This window comes from Chelonoidis abingdonii, chromosome 7 (assembly GCF_003597395.2).
Source record: "Chelonoidis abingdonii isolate Lonesome George chromosome 7, CheloAbing_2.0, whole genome shotgun sequence".
In the NCBI taxonomy this organism is placed as follows: Eukaryota; Metazoa; Chordata; order Testudines; family Testudinidae; genus Chelonoidis; species Chelonoidis abingdonii.
The window spans coordinates 3,607,934-3,624,389 of record NC_133775.1 but is presented as its reverse complement, the minus strand read 5'-3'; the positions used below and the strand labels follow the sequence as shown (position 1 = coordinate 3,624,389).

Below are 16,456 nucleotides of genomic sequence, written 5' to 3'. Positions count from 1 at the left end.
GTGAGAGAAGTGAGTGTGGGGGTCTCAGCCAGGGAGAGGCCATTGAGCCCATAGTGGGTCTGACTGCTTTAGGACTTCCTCCCTCCAGGTTGGGGAGGGGGCCTTCCTCTCCATCTCCGCGCCCCCCAGGGAAGTGACACCCCCCCCCCCAGATAAATCACTCAGTCCCAGGGAGCTCCTCGTTGGCGGGGAGAACTCCGACCTTTTTGGCCCAAACATCTGAGCTTTTTCCTTTTCTAAACCAAACAATTTCCCCCCCCACGGCCAGGGCTCCCGGAAAGGCAGCCGAGGGGGGCTCCTTTTTCCCCCCCACCTGGGATGAAGGCTTGGGCTGGGTTCACTGAAACTCTCCCTGGTCCGCCCATTCCAGCCTGAGAACCCCTGAGCATGGGAGTTAAATTCCAACCGGCAACGCCAGCGGGCCCCTGCCAACCCAGCCCCAGCGCTTGCCCCCCAAAACAGCGGTCCCCTAGCGCCCCCCTGCAACTCCCCGCCCGTTGCGGGTAAATTCCGGGCCCTGCTGCCAGCCCCCACCTGCCCCCGTGGAGCCGCGACTGGCCACAGACATTACAGGACGATTGGGGGAACCCCGAGCTGGGGGGCCAGACACAGCACCCCCGTGCGCGCCTGCTCCCGCCAGGCCCCAGCTGCCCCAGGCAGACACCCAGCGCAGGCTGCGCTCCAGGCAGGGCGCATGTGGCCGCCCCCAGCGCAGCGGTGACGCGCGGGGCGGGGTCTGACTGGCGGCAGTAGGACGGGCCGGGCCAGCCGAGCGAGCCGAGCCGGCAGGATGAGGTCCCCCGCGGACACCCCGCCCACTACTGGGCCGGATTCCGCTGCCTGGCCGAGTGCGTGGCCTGCTTCGGCACCGCCCAGCCCCTGCCACGCCGCGCTCTGCTACGTGCCGCGCCGGGTGCGCTACAAGCTGTGCCGGGACCCCGCCGCCGGCGGCTCGGGCCGCTCCCTGCTCAGCGTCAGCGAGAGCCCGGGCCGCGCCCGGGGCAGCAAGAAGCTCGCCAAGGTCGCCGTCGAGCTGCGCAAGGGCACGTGCGTGCAGGCCACCGGCGAGGAGTATTGCAACAGCCAGGGGCTGTGGGTGAAGCTGAGCCAGGTACCGGACGGGGCGGGACAGACCGAGATGGACAGACACGGGGAAACAGGCGGACACAGATGGACGTGGAGAGAGATGGGCAGAGATACACCCTGGAGGCACAGATGGATACAGGGAGCGACGGGCAGACAGACACAGAGATGAGAGCGACGGGTGGACAGACACGCAGAGGGGTGATGGACGGACACAGTAAGAGACAGGTGGACAGACACACAGGCAAATGGGAGAGACAGGTGGACACAGATGGACATAGGGAGAGACAGGTGGACGGACACAGAGATGGGAGCGACGGGCAGGCAGATGCGCAGACGGGAGAGACAGATGGGAACAGATGGATACAGGGAGCGACAGGCAGACAGACACAGAGATGAGAGCGAGGGGTGGACAGACACACAGAGGGGTGATGGACGGACACAGTAAGAGACAGGTGGACAGACACACAGGCGGATGAGAGAGACAGACGGACACAGATGAGAGCGATGGCTGGACAGACACACATAGAGGAGTGATGGACAGACACAGTAAGAGACAGGTGGACAGACACACAGGCAGATGGGACAGACAGGCGGACACAGATGGACACGGGGAGCAACGGGTGGACAGACACAGAGATGGGAGCAACAGGCAGACAGACGCGCAGACGGGAGAGACAGGGGGCACAGATGGACATGGGGAGAGATGGACAGAGATACACCCTGGAGAGAGAGATGGACACGGGGAGCGACGGGCAGACAGACACAGAGCAGAGATGGGAGACAGGCGCACACAGTAAGAGACAGACGGACACAGTAAGGTGGACACAGTAAGAGACAGGCAGACAAACAGCGAGGCAGATGGGAGAGATGAGCAGATATAGATGAACCCAGGGAGCGACGGACAGACACAGGGACTCCCACTGGTCCGTGGGGTATCCGTCCTGTGTGTCTACACTGCGCGTCCCCATGGTGTCTAAGCCACTGCCAGCCCCCCCAGGCACGGCACCTTCGGGGCAGGAGCCGGGGCAGGCCCAGGCTGCGTCCTGGGCTCTGAATCGCTATGGTTACAATGTGGGCGCACAGGCCGCGGTTTCAGGCCGTCGGTTGTAAGGAGTGTTGGGAGGGAGGGGCTCTGCAGTGTTTCCATTGTGGGGCAGGCAGAGGGCAGATCACAAAGCTGGGGTCTGTGCCCCTCAGATCGGGGGTGTTTGGATTTGGGCTTTGTTATTGTTCTCGCCCTGCTGTGCTACCAGCCTCCTCAGGCGCCAGCGGTGGGACTTCAGTCAGACGGGGGCTTCCTGGTTTGATGTGTGGGACCAAAGTCACCGGGCTTTGGAGCTAATTAAAAGGTTAAAGGTCGGGGAACGCAGCCCTGAGACCCCCCACTTCCCATGGGCAGCAACTGCCTCAGAGCTGGGCCCAGAGCCAGACCCCAGGGCTGACGGGGTGATCCCCTGGATCCAGATTTCCTGGCTGTGCCCTGATCTGGACATGCCTAAGCTTGGACCCCCCCCATCCCAGGCCTGTCTGCCAGCCGGGGTGGGTTTGGCCCCGTCTCCTTGGTAACCGCCCTGCCCGCCACGCCCTGCGGCCTTGGTTGTGTGTGTAAAGCGTGGGAGGTAAGCGTGGCCTTGCTTTCCCTCACTCACCGGCCAAGCTGTTCTCCCCCAGGCTGCAGGGAGCTGGCTGGGCTGGTGTTTGGTACCCCGGGCTGTGACGACCGTGCGCTGCTTTACGGCTCCAAACAGCCCTTTCTCCTTAGTCCTGGTGTACGGGCATGCTGGCCCCGAGCCCGAGGGAGAGTGGCACCCGCTGGCTCTTCAGGAATAACCCCGAGTGTTACGCCTGAGGGACACGGCTTCTCCTTGCACTGGTGTTTTCGCGTAGGTGGCACTTTCCTGCCATCCGGGCCCCCTCCACTGCGGCCCCCCGATCCTTGCTAGGAGTCGACGCCTGTTGCAGCCTCTGACTGCCTTACCCAGCAACGGGACAGAGCGGGACGTCTGCCAATCGGGCGGCAGTGCTTGCTGGCTCCCAGATACCCTTTGTCCAGGCAACGTTCGTGCCGTGTCCTGTGTGCACAGAGCGTGTGCTGCATGCAAACAGCTCGAATGCAGGGCAGCTCCGACCATGCAGCCTTCAGCCACTGGTTCGTGATGCTGTTTGGCTGAGGTTGATTTTCTTGGGCCTCACCTGGGCCCAAAACCGACAGGGAGCAGATGCAAGGAAGTTTCCCCTCCTTGCTGTCTGCCTGCCTCTGTAGACCCCTCTAACTTCTGCCATTACTTGTGAATCTCTCTCTGGCCACCTCCCAGTGTTACACTCTGGGGCCATCTCTGCCGCAGACCATGCCCATGGTACCCGCGTCCTGTGCCACGCTAGAGCAGATGAGACCTCTGGGAGACTGGCGTCTGGGCCCAGGGCGGTGACCACTGTTCACCGTCCCTTGGGAGGGAGGGAGGATATTTGTGAGTGTTTCTCCTAAAGGCTTTGGTGAATTCCAGGGCCAGGAGATGGTCTCGGAGCTCCTGGCACGGAGTTGCTCCAAAGTTATAGTTTCCATTATGTCCTAATTTTTCCCCATTCTTTAAAATGCACCAGCCTTGGCGTTCGCAGGTAGCTCAGGGGCTGAAGTGGAGCGTTTGTGCGGGCATTGGAGGGAACCAGAGCAGGGGTCGGGCATTAGGACGTACAGCTGTCAGACACGGCTCCACCAGGCTTCCGGGTTTTTGTTTTTATTTCCTGGCTAGCAAAAAAGCCCGAAGGGCGCCTGGCTTGCTGGGGTTCTCAGTAGGCCCACAGCCCGGGGACAGCCCCTGTGTGCATCCAGTGTCCCCCTGCCAAGGGGCAGAGGAGACACTCACAGGGCAACCGTCTCTCCACTGAGGAGGGCCCCCCCCACCCCGCTCTGAGCCTGGTCGGGCTCATCAGGTAGCTGGCAGGTGGGGTGGGGACACTGGTGGGTATCCCCAGGCTTGGGGGTTGTGGTGGAGGGGAGTCCCCGAACCTTCTAAGGCCTGTGAGCAGCAGGGGGTGTGGGGCAGAACTGAAGGGATCTGTGGGGTGGAGGCACAGTTTGCCAGCCACATGGCTGCACTAAGTGCTTCCATGGGAACAGGGCTCTGCTAGCTGAGGGCCCTTGGCTCTAGCCAACAGCAGACCCAGATTCAGTAGCTGGAAGCTGAAGCCAGGCGGATTCAGACCAGGAAAGGGCTCGTTTTACTGGGCGAGTGAACGGACCGGGGGTGCGGTGGATTTGCCATCACGATCGGGAACAGACTGGCCCTGGCTGCCCCAGAAGGGATGGGCCAGGTGCGGGGTGCGGGGGGGTTCTCTGAGTGACACAGGTGATCGCACATCCCAGTTGGCCTGGAGATCTCTGACTCGGTGGCCGGCCTGTCGTTGTGGGCGCAGGAGCCGTAAAACCGACCGCCGGCTCCACCAGGGCTGCGGGTGCCATGCGAAGCCGGGGCAAAAGGCTCCTTGACACACCGCGCTTGCTTCGCAGGAGCAGCTGCAGGAGTACAAAGGCAGCTGTGAGCTGGAGGAAGGCTGGATCCTGGTGTGCAAACATGCCGAGGGAGGGGACCGCCTGGTCCCAGTCGAGTCCACCGACAGAATCCAGAGGCAGCAGCAGCTGTTCGGGGTGGATTATAAACCCGTGATCAGGTCTGGGGACAAAGCTCTGGGGCAGTCAGGCTTGGGCCGGGCGCCGCCAGTTTGTGTCTCCGTGTGGCTGCTTGAGGAGGGCTGGGCAGTGCTGATCCCGGCTCCCCAGGGCCACGTGTGTCCGATGCAGTGACCGCCTGAGCCTGCCACCCCGCCTCCCCGAGAGCCCTGTGTGTGGGCAGTGCTGCCAGAGGCAGGAATCTCCTTCACTGGCCTCGCCAGGCCAGGCCGGCCACATCACTCCTCTCTGATGCCCAGCCACTGGAACAGGCCCGGGGCAGGCTTCTCCTGCGCTCCGGGGTGACTTTGCTGCCCCAGCCTGGCGTGGCCTGTGCCCTGCCCAGAGGCGCTAACGGAGCCCACCAAGCCCCTGCCAGACCTCCGGTGTCTTGGGCCCCAGACCTGGGCCCAGGTCTGACCCAGCCACAGGAGAAATAACGGTGGCTTTAAAAAATCATTCACTTTCCACTGGGGGAGGCAGTGGGTTTAATCAGAGGCTGATCTTTGCTCTTGGTCAGCAGGGGAGCTGGCTGGCTTCTCCGAGGCCCCCCCCCCCCCGCCCGGCTGGCAGCGTACGAGCCCCCTCCCAGGCCCCCCCCGCCACGGTGGTGTTGAAGCCCCCCCCCCGGCCCGGTGGTGTCTGGGCCTCCCCCAGTCCCCCAGCCGGCAGATTGGGACAGACGCACAGAGATTTGTGCCCAGAGGGTCTGTGGCAGAGCAGAGATTTGCCCCTTCCCTGTCCCGGGCTAGTGCCCCAATGACTGGTCCGGCTTTCCTCTCCCAGGCCTTCCCTTTACCCCCCACCCTTTGCCTTTCGTTCAGGTGGGAGCAGGTGGTGGATCTGACGTACTCCCTGCGGCTCGGCGCGAAACCCAGAACCATGGAGCAGGACGAGGCAGCGGTGCAGAAGCTCCGGTAGCGAGATGTCCTGGGGCGCCCGGGACACTCCTGTCCTGTCCTGGCTGGGTGGGCCCCCCTGTGCTGCCCCCGGGGTTGGGTCCCTCAGACTGAGTGCGCGGCAGAGCTGGGGGAAGGCGTGGGTGCTGTGGGGCGCCCCATCCAGCTCACCGGGACGCTGGGGCTCTGGTCAGTCCGACCCGTCCTTGGGCCATTAACCCCGCATGTGCCGGCAGGTTTGTGCCCCCGACATGGAGTTATGAGTGCGACGAGGACCTGGTGCATTTCTTGTACGATCACCTGGGGAAGGAGGACGAGAACCTGGGAAGCGTCAAGCAGTATGTGGAGAGCATCGACGTGTCGTCCTACACGGTACGGGGCGGGGCGGGCCCAGCCACTCTGCACTGCGCAGGGACTTGGGGAGCATTAGCCAGTGGTCCCGTCTCTCCAGGGCTGCCAGCCGGGCAAGAGACCTGCCCCCTCCAGGGGGGTGAGGATCTGGTTCCAAAGGGAGCTCCCGGAGCAGGGAGGGGGATGGCTGTGTCCCTGAGTGGGGGTAGGGAAGCATTCAGGCCTCCTCCAGCTGCAGGGGGCCCAGAAGGGACTCCAAGACTGAAGGAAGACTCTGCTCTGGGCTCAGCTGCTGGCCCGGTCTGAGAGTTTGGCATCAGCTTCGGGCACAGTGCCCTGGTCGACCCCCACCCAGCCCCCATCCCAGCATTGGACCCCCTCACCCCTGTGGTGCCCAGGATCTGGGCTCCCTCCGTCTGACCCCTCCTTCACCCCCCCGCCCCCTTCCAGGAAGACTTCAACGTGTCGTGTCTGACGGACGGCAACGCGGACACCTACTGGGAGAGCGACGGCTCCCAGGGCCAGCACTGGGTGCGGCTCACCATGAAGAAAGGCACCATCGTCAAGTGAGAACCAGCCGCTTCCCTCTCTGCGGTGGGGGGGGCATGTCAGCCCAGAGGGCCCGGTTCGTGGGTTGGCCACGGTCAGGCAGGCGGTTCACCCCCGTGATCAGCATCACCCAGGTGGGACCAACTGGCCCATACCCCCACCTCTCCAGTCTCACCGGGGCGGGAGCTGGTGGGCAGGGAGGTCCCCAGGCTGCATCCCACTGGGCTTCGAGGGGACCCTTGGTCTGTGTGAGTCTTGGGCTCCCCGACTCTGGCTGGGCTGTGGGGAATCGGTGCCAGGGAGCCGCTGGGCTGCGGGTCTCAGTGCCGGGGAGCCACTCGGTGCCAGGGAGCTGCTGGGCTGTGGGGCTCGGTGCCGGGGAACCGCTGGGCTGCGGGGGCTCGGTGCTGGTGGGCTGCAGGGTCGGTGCTGGGGAGTCACTGGACTGCGGGGCTCGGTGCCAGGGAACTGCTCGGTGCCAGGGAGCCGCTGGGCTGTGGGGGCTCGGTGCCAGGGAGCTGCTGGGCTGCGGGTGTCAGTGCCGGGGAGCCACTCGGTGCCGGGGAGCCGCTGGGCTGCGGGGGCTCGGTGCCGGGGAGCCGCTGGGCTGCGGGGGCTCGGTGCCGGGGAGCCGCTTGGTGCTGGGGAGCCGCTGGGCTGCAGGGGCTCAGTGCTGGTGGGCTGCAGGGTCGGTGCCAGGGAGCCGCTGGGCTGTGGGGGCTCGGTGCCAGGGAGCCGCTGGGCTGCGGGGGCTCGGTGCCGGGGAGCCCAGCTGTCACTCTGTCCCCTCCGCTCCAGGAAGCTCTTGCTGACAGTGGACACGACGGACGAGAACTTCATGCCCCGGAGGATCATGGTGTACGGTGGGGAGGGCGACAATCTGAAGAAGCTGAGCGACGTAGGCATCGATGAGTGAGTGGGGCAGGGAGACAGGACCGGAGGGGAGGGGGCTCTAGTGATCTGAGCACAGGCCTGGGGCCCCAGCGTTCTACTGACAGAGACTCCAGCTAGTGCCTGGGGAAAGGAGCTCGCCGCTCTGTGCCTCAGTTTCCCCCTCTGGGCTGTGTCCATGGTGAGCATTAATGCCCGAGTGGCACTGAGACGCGTGGCACAGACCCTGGCGAGCGCTCTCCTGTCTCTGCATGCGCCGGTTATGGGAGTGGATTAGAAATCGGCAGGTGGCTAATGAAATCCCAAGCCCGATAGCCGTGTCCTGCCTGGGGACTCTCCTGGCCGGCTGCAGGACTGAACACTGGGGGTCACAGCGCCCTCTGCCTTAGCCTTAGCCTGGCCGCCCAGCCCAGCAACCGGTGACTGCAGCCCGAGGGGTTAGAAGTGGGGGGTGGGGGCTGGTCATGTTGCAAATAACCAGGCACCCACCCCTGACCGCACATGTGGCTGAGCTGCGGTTCCCCACGGAAGGTCTGCACAAGAGCCTCGGGTTCCCCCCCTCGGCCTGGAGTGGAGCGGTCCCGGTTAGTGGCTGTGGTGCATGGAGGGGGGGACGGCCTGGCATGGGGTAAACCGCAGGGCCATAACGCTGAGCCCAGAGCCGCAGCCTGAGCATCAGCTCAGTGATCCAGCTACTTCCCCTGCGAGGGACCAGGCGAGGGCTCCAGCCTGGGGAAATCTGCCGTGGGCTCTCTGCTCTCCCTACCCGCCTCTCGGGCACACCCAGCCTTCCCTCCAGGGCCCAGCGCGGCTGCCCGTCGGCACCCATGTGTGGACTCCCCACCCATCCCTGAGAGGTTGGACGGTAGCGCTGTGCTCTCTGGGGGATCTCCGGGCACTTTGCAGACCCAGTGGTGCTAACGTCTTGGCCCTATGGAACCAAGGCACAGGGAGGCTGAGTGACGTGACCAGGGTCATATGGTCAGTCAGTTGCGGGGCTGGGAGGCAAACCCTCAGGTTCTAGCTCCCCTCACCTCTTCTCACTAGGCAGCCCCCCCTCCCTGGCCCGGGGTGAGTGGATGCTGGCTGGGGAGACGAGCGGCTCTGAACCCCTCTCTGCACTGTCATTCCAGGAGCTACATCGGGGATGTGTGTGTGCTTGAAGACATGACAACGCACCTGCCCATCATCGAGATCCGCATTGTGGAGTGCAGAGGTGGGTGCAGATAAAAGCCTGCACGACAGGGGCGGGCTGCGCTTCTGAGGAGCCTCCCCCTCCGAGATCGGCCGGCTCCACCATTGAGGGCCCCGCCCTGTCCTGTCGGGCTCTCCGGGTGTGGTCTCTGGAGGACGCTGGTCTCCAGGGCTCACTCTCCGTGGCCTCGTCGCTAAGGGAACCGGCTGTACTGGTGGCCACCTGGCCGCAGGGAAGTGGACTGAGATCCCCAGGCCATGGACTGCCTCAGGCAGGCGGTGGCCCCACGCCCCCAGCCCTGCTCCTGCTGTGTGATGCCCCTGGAAGCCCCAGCCCTGAGGCCGCTGAGGTGCCTGTTCATAGAGACAATCTCGGATCTCGCGAGCCCTAGCATTTGGTGGCTTGGTCCCGTCTCTGGTTCTAAACCTGCCCCATGCTGGATGCAGTCTCCTGGGTCCCTTTGATGGGGAAATAGCCTCCCAGAGGATGGGGGGGGGGGGCCCGGGGTCTGTCCATCTCTGGTGGCTGCGGCTCTATCACCCCTACGCTGGGCGTTACTGAATTGCGCTGGCTGCAGCCCAGGCACTCCTGGACCCACTGGTTCAGCCACACTCTTTCTCAGCAGATGACGGGATCGACGTCCGCCTCCGAGGGATCAAGATCAAGTCGTCCCGGCAGCGGGAGCTGGGGCTGAGCGCGGACATGTTCCAGCAGGCCAGCCTGGTGCGCTAACCCCGCCTCGAAGGGACTGACCCCGACCTGCTGTACCGGCGGGCCATGCTCATTCAGAGGTACTGCCCGGGGACACCAGCAGGGCTCGCTTGCTTTGCCATTGAGAACGCAGCCCCAACCCTGGGAGCAGAACGCAGGGTAACGCACTGATCTGCCCTAGCGACGCTCCCAGCAGGTCAGGACAGGGATCCCGTATCCAGGGGGAATTGGGGAGGCAGAATGGGATCTGGTCCAGACACCAAGGTTCACTCCCCATCTCCTGTGATTTCTCACAGCTTCCTTTCTCATCACATGTGGTCAGAGCCCTAACCTGATGCTCTTCATCCAAAAGATGCTGCTTCCAGTAGCACAGCGCCCCCTAGTGCCACACTGGGGCGTCGAGGTCAGCACTGCCTTTGAGGGGAGAGAGCCCCCTACTGAGCCCACTCCCCTGCTGCCTGCAGCACAGCGCCCCCTAGTGCCCACTGGGGCATTGGGGTCAGCACTGCCTGCAGCGGGAGCCCCCCCTACTGAGCCATCTCCCCTGCTGCCTGCAGCACAGCACCCCCTAGTGCCAGCAGTAGTGGGGCATCGGGGTCAGCCCAGCAACCAGGGGAACAGACCCTGGAGCGCTGCCGACCCCCCTTGGTGCAGTGTCCTGGGGCATTGTGCCAGGAGCAGCCCCTGGCTTTGCAGTGGCCTGGCTGGGGCTGATTCGCGTGGCCCAGGCCTTGCCCTGCGTCTCGAGCGGCCCCCGTTGCTCTCCTAGGTTTATCAAGCTCCTGGACAGCGTCTTGCACCACCTCGTCCCAGCCTGGGACCACACGGTCGGCACCTTCAGCTGGCTCAAGGTGAGCCACAGCCGGGGCTCCCCTCTCTCCTGGCGAACCCCCTCTGCCGAGGACTCCAGACTTCCCCCAGGGCCCAGGAGAGGGGAGGAGAGGTGGGAATGTCAGGGGCGCTGCAGGCAGCCTAGGCCCGATCGGGGAGAAGGCCCATGCAGACAGAACCGGCCACGCTGTGGGCAGGCCAGGGGCCAGATGTGCTTTCGGGGGGATGCCTATAGACAGATGAGATGGAGGGGCACTGGGAGGGCGCAGGGCAGCGGTCTCTCTAACCCAGGCCCCGTCTTGCCCATGCCAGCACATCAAGCAGTTCCTGTTGCTCTCCAAGCGGCGCACGGCGCTGATTGCCCAGTGTCTCAAGGACTCGGAGACCAGCAAGCCCAACTTCATGCCGCGGCTCTACATCAACCGGCGCCTGGCCATGGAGCACCGTGACAATCCCGCCCTGGACCCCAGCTGCAAGAACGCCGTCTTCACCCAGGTACCATGCCCGCCGGCCTCCTTCCAGTGCTGGGAGAGGCCGTGCCACTGGCCCTGCCCACCCAGCAAGGTGCAGGCGCGCCCGGCGGAGTCACAGTCCGGAGAGGGCGGGGTTACTGTGGGGAGGGGCCCAGCGCAGGGGCAGCGTGGAGGGCATGAAGTCGAGGGTGGGGGAGACACAGAAAGGATGGGAGTGGGGAGGAACCATAGGAGAAGGAGGGGCTAAGGGCACATGGGGAATGGGGTGGGGCTTGGCCTTGGAGTGCTAAGGGGCAGGCAGCCCATGGAGGCAGAGAGATGCTGTTGTCTATCTGTCCCTCTGGCGCGAGTGGGATCTGTCCCTCTGGCTGTGGTTCCCTTTGCTGCAACTGCCTGGCTTTCTGGATGTTGGCGCCTTTCACACTGATGGCTGCTCAGCTCCCAGCCCTCGGAGCCTCCTGCCTCCCCCTCGGCCCGCCCTGCTGCTGGAGGGAAGAAGGGACTTGGTGGATCAGGCACTAGCCTGGGACATGGGAGATCTGGGGTCAGTTCCCTGCTCTGCCACTGATTCCCTGCATGACTCCGGGCAAGTCACTTCTCTTCCCCGTGGCTCCTTCGCTACCCTGCCTCCTGGGTACCAGTGCCGGGGCCCTGCGGCTTCCTGTGGGAGCTCCATGGCTGGCCAACGACTGAGTCTCATTCTTGTCTGCCTGCTCTAGGTGCACGAGGGCCTTAAACCTTCCGACAAGTACGAGAAGCCCCTGGATTACAGGTATGGGGGCCCTGCCAGCCGGGGGGTGCTGAGGGGGTCGTGGCTGCATGCTCCCGGGGGCAGGAGATGTGAGCACCATTCCTAGGGGAAGGGCCACTGTCCCAAAGCCACTGGGCCCTGTCTCAGCGGAGAGGCCAAGGAGTCAATGGCCCCCCGAGGGGTCCCTCTGAGGCGGGGCACAGGGCACCCGTCCTGGGGGCTGCCCTGGCCCTGAGGGGCCCGGCTGGCCCCTCTCGTGGGCTCCGAATTCCCAGGAGCGACCTGTTGTCTGAGCTGCCGCCTTGGCTCCCCGCAGGTGGCCGCTGCGCTACGACCAGTGGTGGGAGTGTAAGTTCATCGCTGAGGGCATCATCGATCAAGGTACGTCCCCGAACCTGGACCCCTCCCCACCAGGCGCTCCGGGGCAGGGCAGCTGGGGAGGGCGGCGCGGTCCAGTTACCCTGCAGCCTTCGGCCCCGGCTCCGGCCTCACGGCAGCTCAGCCAGGCTCTCATCGGGACCAGGGCACCTGTCGTGTGTGCAATGGGCGGGGGGGTTACAAGCTGCCCCCAGTCAGTGCTTCCGTCTGGGCCCTCCCCCAGGATCAGGATGGGGCAGGGCGAGGGGCTGGGGTTGGGGGTCGCTTCTCGTAGGGTGCTTTAAAGGCAGTAGGCAGAGCCGCTGGGGCCGATCGGCGGGGCGGGGCGGGGGAAGCGCAGCCGGCTGTCAGCCTGCGGCCAGGGCTAAGGGCTCATGGCGCTCAGGGGGGGACGGTGTCTCTGGGCTGCAGGAGGCGGGTTCCGGGACAGCCTGGCAGACATGTCTGAGGAGCTGTGTCCTAGCTCGGCAGAGAGCCCCGTGCCGCTGCCTTTCTTCGTCCGGACGTCCAACCAGGTACCGAGGGGCTGGGGGCCGGGCCCGGGCCCGTCCTGCCCATGCTGGTAGCAGGAGTCCCCCCTAGTCCTGTCGTGGGGGGGAGCAGGAGCCCGCGCCCATCGGGCAGGCCCTGGCGGTTGGGAGAAGCGCCCTCCCTTTTGGGCGTGTGGCTGGGGTGCTCGTCCGTCACTAGGAATTTTGCTAGGGGCCTTAACACAGTGTTATGGGGTATGTCCCCCACCAGCCTGGGCACTGTGCCCTCTTCCTTCCTGGGTTGCCCATCTGGCCACGGCTGAGCCCCCAAACTGCCCTTCCCACGTGGGTGCCACTGCCGGGCTTCCCAGCCTCCACCGGCATCACAGGGGTCTATGGAGTCTGCTGGGGGAGGGGCAGCGTGGACAGTGATGGGATCTCGTAGGAGCCCCCTCTGCAGCCTGTCAGCCCTGGTCCTTCCGGCAGCCATGCCCTGTGTCGGGGCGCTGGGCCGTCCCCAGCTCCTGGCACCGCAGGACTGGCAGGGAGCCCTGAGTGCGTCTCCATTGCAGGGTAACGGCACTGGGGAGGCGAGGGACATGTACGTCCCCAACCCGGCCTGCAAGGAGTTTGCCAAGTATGAGTGGATCGGTCAGATCATGGGCGCGGCTCTGAGAGGCAAGGAGTTCCTGGTGAGTCCTGCCAGCTGCAGGCCCAGCCTTCCCCGCTCTCAGCGTGGTGCATGGGACCTGCTCCCCCAAACCCCTGTCCTTTGGGTCCCCAGCACTGTAGAGGGGCCCTGGCAAAGCCCTGATCACCCCCGTGCGCTCTGCGTCTCCAGCACACCCGGGGCAGGGGACCCTGCTAGAGAGAGCCAGGAGCTTGGGAGAACCAAGGCATTTCAGTGACAATTCAGCAGTAAGTAGAAACTGGTGCAGCGTTCGCAGGCTCCTCCCCTGCTTGGCTCTGCCCTGGCATTTGTGGGGCTATTGGTCAAAGCCTGGGAGCAGCAGCCCCGAACCCTCGGTAGGTTCACGTGTCCCTCCGTCCAAGAGGGGCCCTAAAATCTCCCTCCCTTGGGCAAGTGTCGTGGGGGGCGGGACTAGCTGGGAGGCATCGCTGATGGTTGGCCAGCGCTGCTGCCATGTCTGCCTTTCTAGGGCACCAGGGTGCAGCTGGTGAGGTGTCCCTGCGCCCGCGATCCCAGCCACGCATCTCTTCCCCGCTGCAGGTCCTGGCTCTGCCTGGCTTCGTGTGGAAACAGCTGACTGGGGAGGAGGTCAGCTGGAGCAAGGACTTCCCAGCGGTGGACTCTGTGCTGGTGAGCAGAAGGTGGGGGGAGGAGAGGGACGGGCATGCCAGACAGCTCAGGCACAGTGCAGGCGGCACTCGGTGACTGGGGGCTGGTTGTGTTTGACTGTCCTGTGGTGGGGATAAAGGAACAGGAGCTCAGATCCCCCCCAGGCTCTGTAGTGCAGCTCCAGCCCCCTCATCTCAATACACAGATGCAGCCATGGAGACTGCCGGTCCCAGCATGCAATGCTCCAGCTTGGCACAAGTGGCCGGTACAGCCTATGAACACTGCCGGTCCCAGCATGCAATCCTCCGGCTTGGGCCAAGGGGACTGTGCAGCCCATGGAGATGACCAGTTCCAGCATGCTGAGCTCTCCTGTGCTGCAGGCACTTGGGCCCTGCTTTGCCCCCCACCCCCAGCATAGCCGCGATGCTCTGTGGGGCAGGGTGGGGCTGCCCAGGAGGTCCGTGGCATCTCTCCCCAGCGAGTGCTCTCGCCCGGCCACCCAGGTGAAGCTCCTGGAAGTGATGGAGGTGATGGACAAGGAGACCTTCGAGTTCAAGTTTGGGCAGGAGCTGACCTACACCACGGTGCTCAGCGACCAGCGCATGGTGGAGCTGATCCCAAACGGCGGCAGAACCGTGGTGCGCTACGAGGACCGCAAGGAATTCATCCGCCTGGTGCAGAAGGCCAGGCTGGAGGAGAGTAAGGAGCAGGTAAGGCAGGCTGGGGTTGCAGTGGGACTCAGCCCCCGGAGCATGTTCCTTCCTGTCCCTTGCCTCCTAGAGGTGACTTGTGCCCTGAAGCATGGGGGTTCTGTCCGTCAACATGTATCCCAAAAATCATCGCGGGCTGGTCTCATTGGCTGTGCTAAGAGCCAGCCCTTTGTGGAATCCTGCTGAGCGCCTGGCTCTCCTGTGTCTGCGACAGGCGAGTCCCTTAGTCTCCCAGGGCTCCATTGCCCTCTAACGTCACAGCCGGAGCGCTTGCTGGGACTCAGCGCTACCCGCCTTGGCTCTAACCCCATCCGCTCTGCAGATTGCTGCCATGCAGGCCGGATTGCTCAAGGTTGTCCCCCAGGCCGTCCTTGACCTGCTCACCTGGCAGGAGCTGGAGAAGAAGGTGTGCGGGGACCCCGAGGTGACGGTGGATGCCCTGAAGAAGCTCAGTAAGTGCAGGGGCTGCTGGGAAACCGTCTGCGGGACCCAGGCGCTGGCTGTGAACTTGCACCCGCCCTGGTGTCTGAGCCCCAGTGCGGTTTGTAAATGCACAGCCCCGTGCGCCCTGGATCTGCGCGCTCATGTGGTGGGGGCACGGAGGCGGGGGGTGTCTCGCCCCCGGGGGCAGTTGCAGTGTCCCGGCGGGGGGCAGCCCTGACCTGGCAGGAGCTGGCTGCTGTGTTTCTAACCAGTTCTGTCTGTGCCTCCCCCCCAGCTCGGTTTGAAGATTTACTGCCATCGGACACCAGGGTCCAGTACTTCTGGGAGGCACTCAGGAACTTCACCAACGGTGAGCGGCCGGCGCGGCCCAGCCCTGACCCCTGCCGGATCCCAGAGGCTCCGGGTCTTTCACCTGCCCATATGATTCACTCGGCCTTCCCCAAGCAGGGCCCTCAGTCCAGGGCCCCTCTCTCAGCCGTTGGCAGCAATTCCCAGCTCCCGCTCTTGGGGGCTCCCTGCCTGCCGGGAGCACGAAGCTGAGTCCCCAGAACTGCTGACAGACCAGCTGGGCATGGGGCTTGGGCACCTTGGCTAGCCCGGCGGGCTCCCTCCCAGCCTGGGAGCGGCTGACATCTGTTCTCTCCCCACAGAGGATCGCAGCCGTTTCCTGAGGTTTGTCACTGGCCGGAGCCGCCTTCCAGCTCGGATCTACATCTACCCGGACAAGCTGGGGTGAGTGTCCCCAGGGAGGACCCTGGCGAGGTGCTGGCGTCACTGTCCCAGGGGCTCTCCCCCCTGGTCGAGTCTGACCTGCTTGTCCTCTCTACTTCAGCTCTGAGACGACGGACGCGCTGCCCGAATCCTCCACCTGCTCCAGCTCCCTCTACCTCCCCAACTATGCCACGTGAGTTGCACCATAAAGAGCCGCTTTGGCCAGCTGCCCCCGTGTTTCGGAGCCCTGGTCCCGGGGGCGGGGAGGTGTCATGTCAGCTGGTCTCGGGGCTGACGCGTGAGCCTGGGCGTCACACAAGCTGGGTTCCACCCCCGGCTCTGCCGCTTGCTGGTGGAGCACCGCCCCCTCCGTGCCTCAGTTTCCCCACGAGTCCTGTGAGGCTGATAAGGCTACTGTCCTGTGGGGAGATCCTTAGCCTTAAGCCACGGCTTGGGCAGTGCCTGGCTGTCCCTGGCATCCTGCAGGGCAGTGACAGCGGCTCTTCTTTTCCAGCGCCAAGGTGTGTGAGGAGAAGCTGCGGTATGCAGCCTACAACTGCGTGGCCATTGACATGGACATGAGCCCATGGGAGGAGTGATGCCACTGCCGTGGGGCCACGCTGGCCCCTTGCCCCTCCCCATCCCCCAGTCATGCCTGGCCCCCTTCCCTCACCCCCGAGAAACATGTATATTCAATAAACACCAGGTCTAGGCTTGGCTCCCCGGGGCGCAGGCCAGAACCAGTGGGGGTCTCCGGGTCCTTGGCTTTCAAAGCGGCAGAGACAGACCTGAGCTGGAGCCTGACCAAATGCAAGAATGGAGCCTGTCCCAGCTAACAGTGGCCAGCTGGGAGCCCCTGGAGATGTGCTGCAAGCTTAGACCTTTCGCCCGCAGGACCCGTCGCTCCACCCGCCCCCTGCAATGCAGCCATCTCTGGGGTGGAGCCCGGCAGCTCTGTCACAGCTGCCCAGCACCACCGCTGCCTGGTTTAGGTCAGGAAGTGAAGGACTATCTGCCGCAGAACCAAAATGACAAGGGG

The 16,456-nt window shown here is 64.5% G+C and overlaps 1 protein-coding gene across 1 annotated transcript; it reads left to right on the top strand.

Moving 5' to 3' along the window:
• Positions 1-874: 874 nt before the first annotated feature.
• On the top strand, positions 875-16,161 carry HECTD3 (HECT domain E3 ubiquitin protein ligase 3). The gene is given in 21 exon segments (XM_032804559.2): positions 875-1,111; positions 4,595-4,755; positions 5,578-5,670; positions 5,889-6,024; positions 6,454-6,569; positions 7,351-7,464; positions 8,577-8,659; positions 9,264-9,429; positions 10,119-10,200; positions 10,493-10,675; positions 11,373-11,425; positions 11,721-11,785; positions 12,194-12,297; positions 12,825-12,944; positions 13,484-13,573; positions 14,056-14,262; positions 14,585-14,714; positions 14,981-15,055; positions 15,357-15,438; positions 15,539-15,610; positions 15,932-16,161. Coding segments are annotated over 19 exon segments (1,998 nt in total). The 5' UTR covers positions 875-1,111; positions 4,595-4,755; positions 5,578-5,635; the 3' UTR covers positions 16,017-16,161.
• Positions 16,162-16,456: the final 295 nt, after the last annotated feature.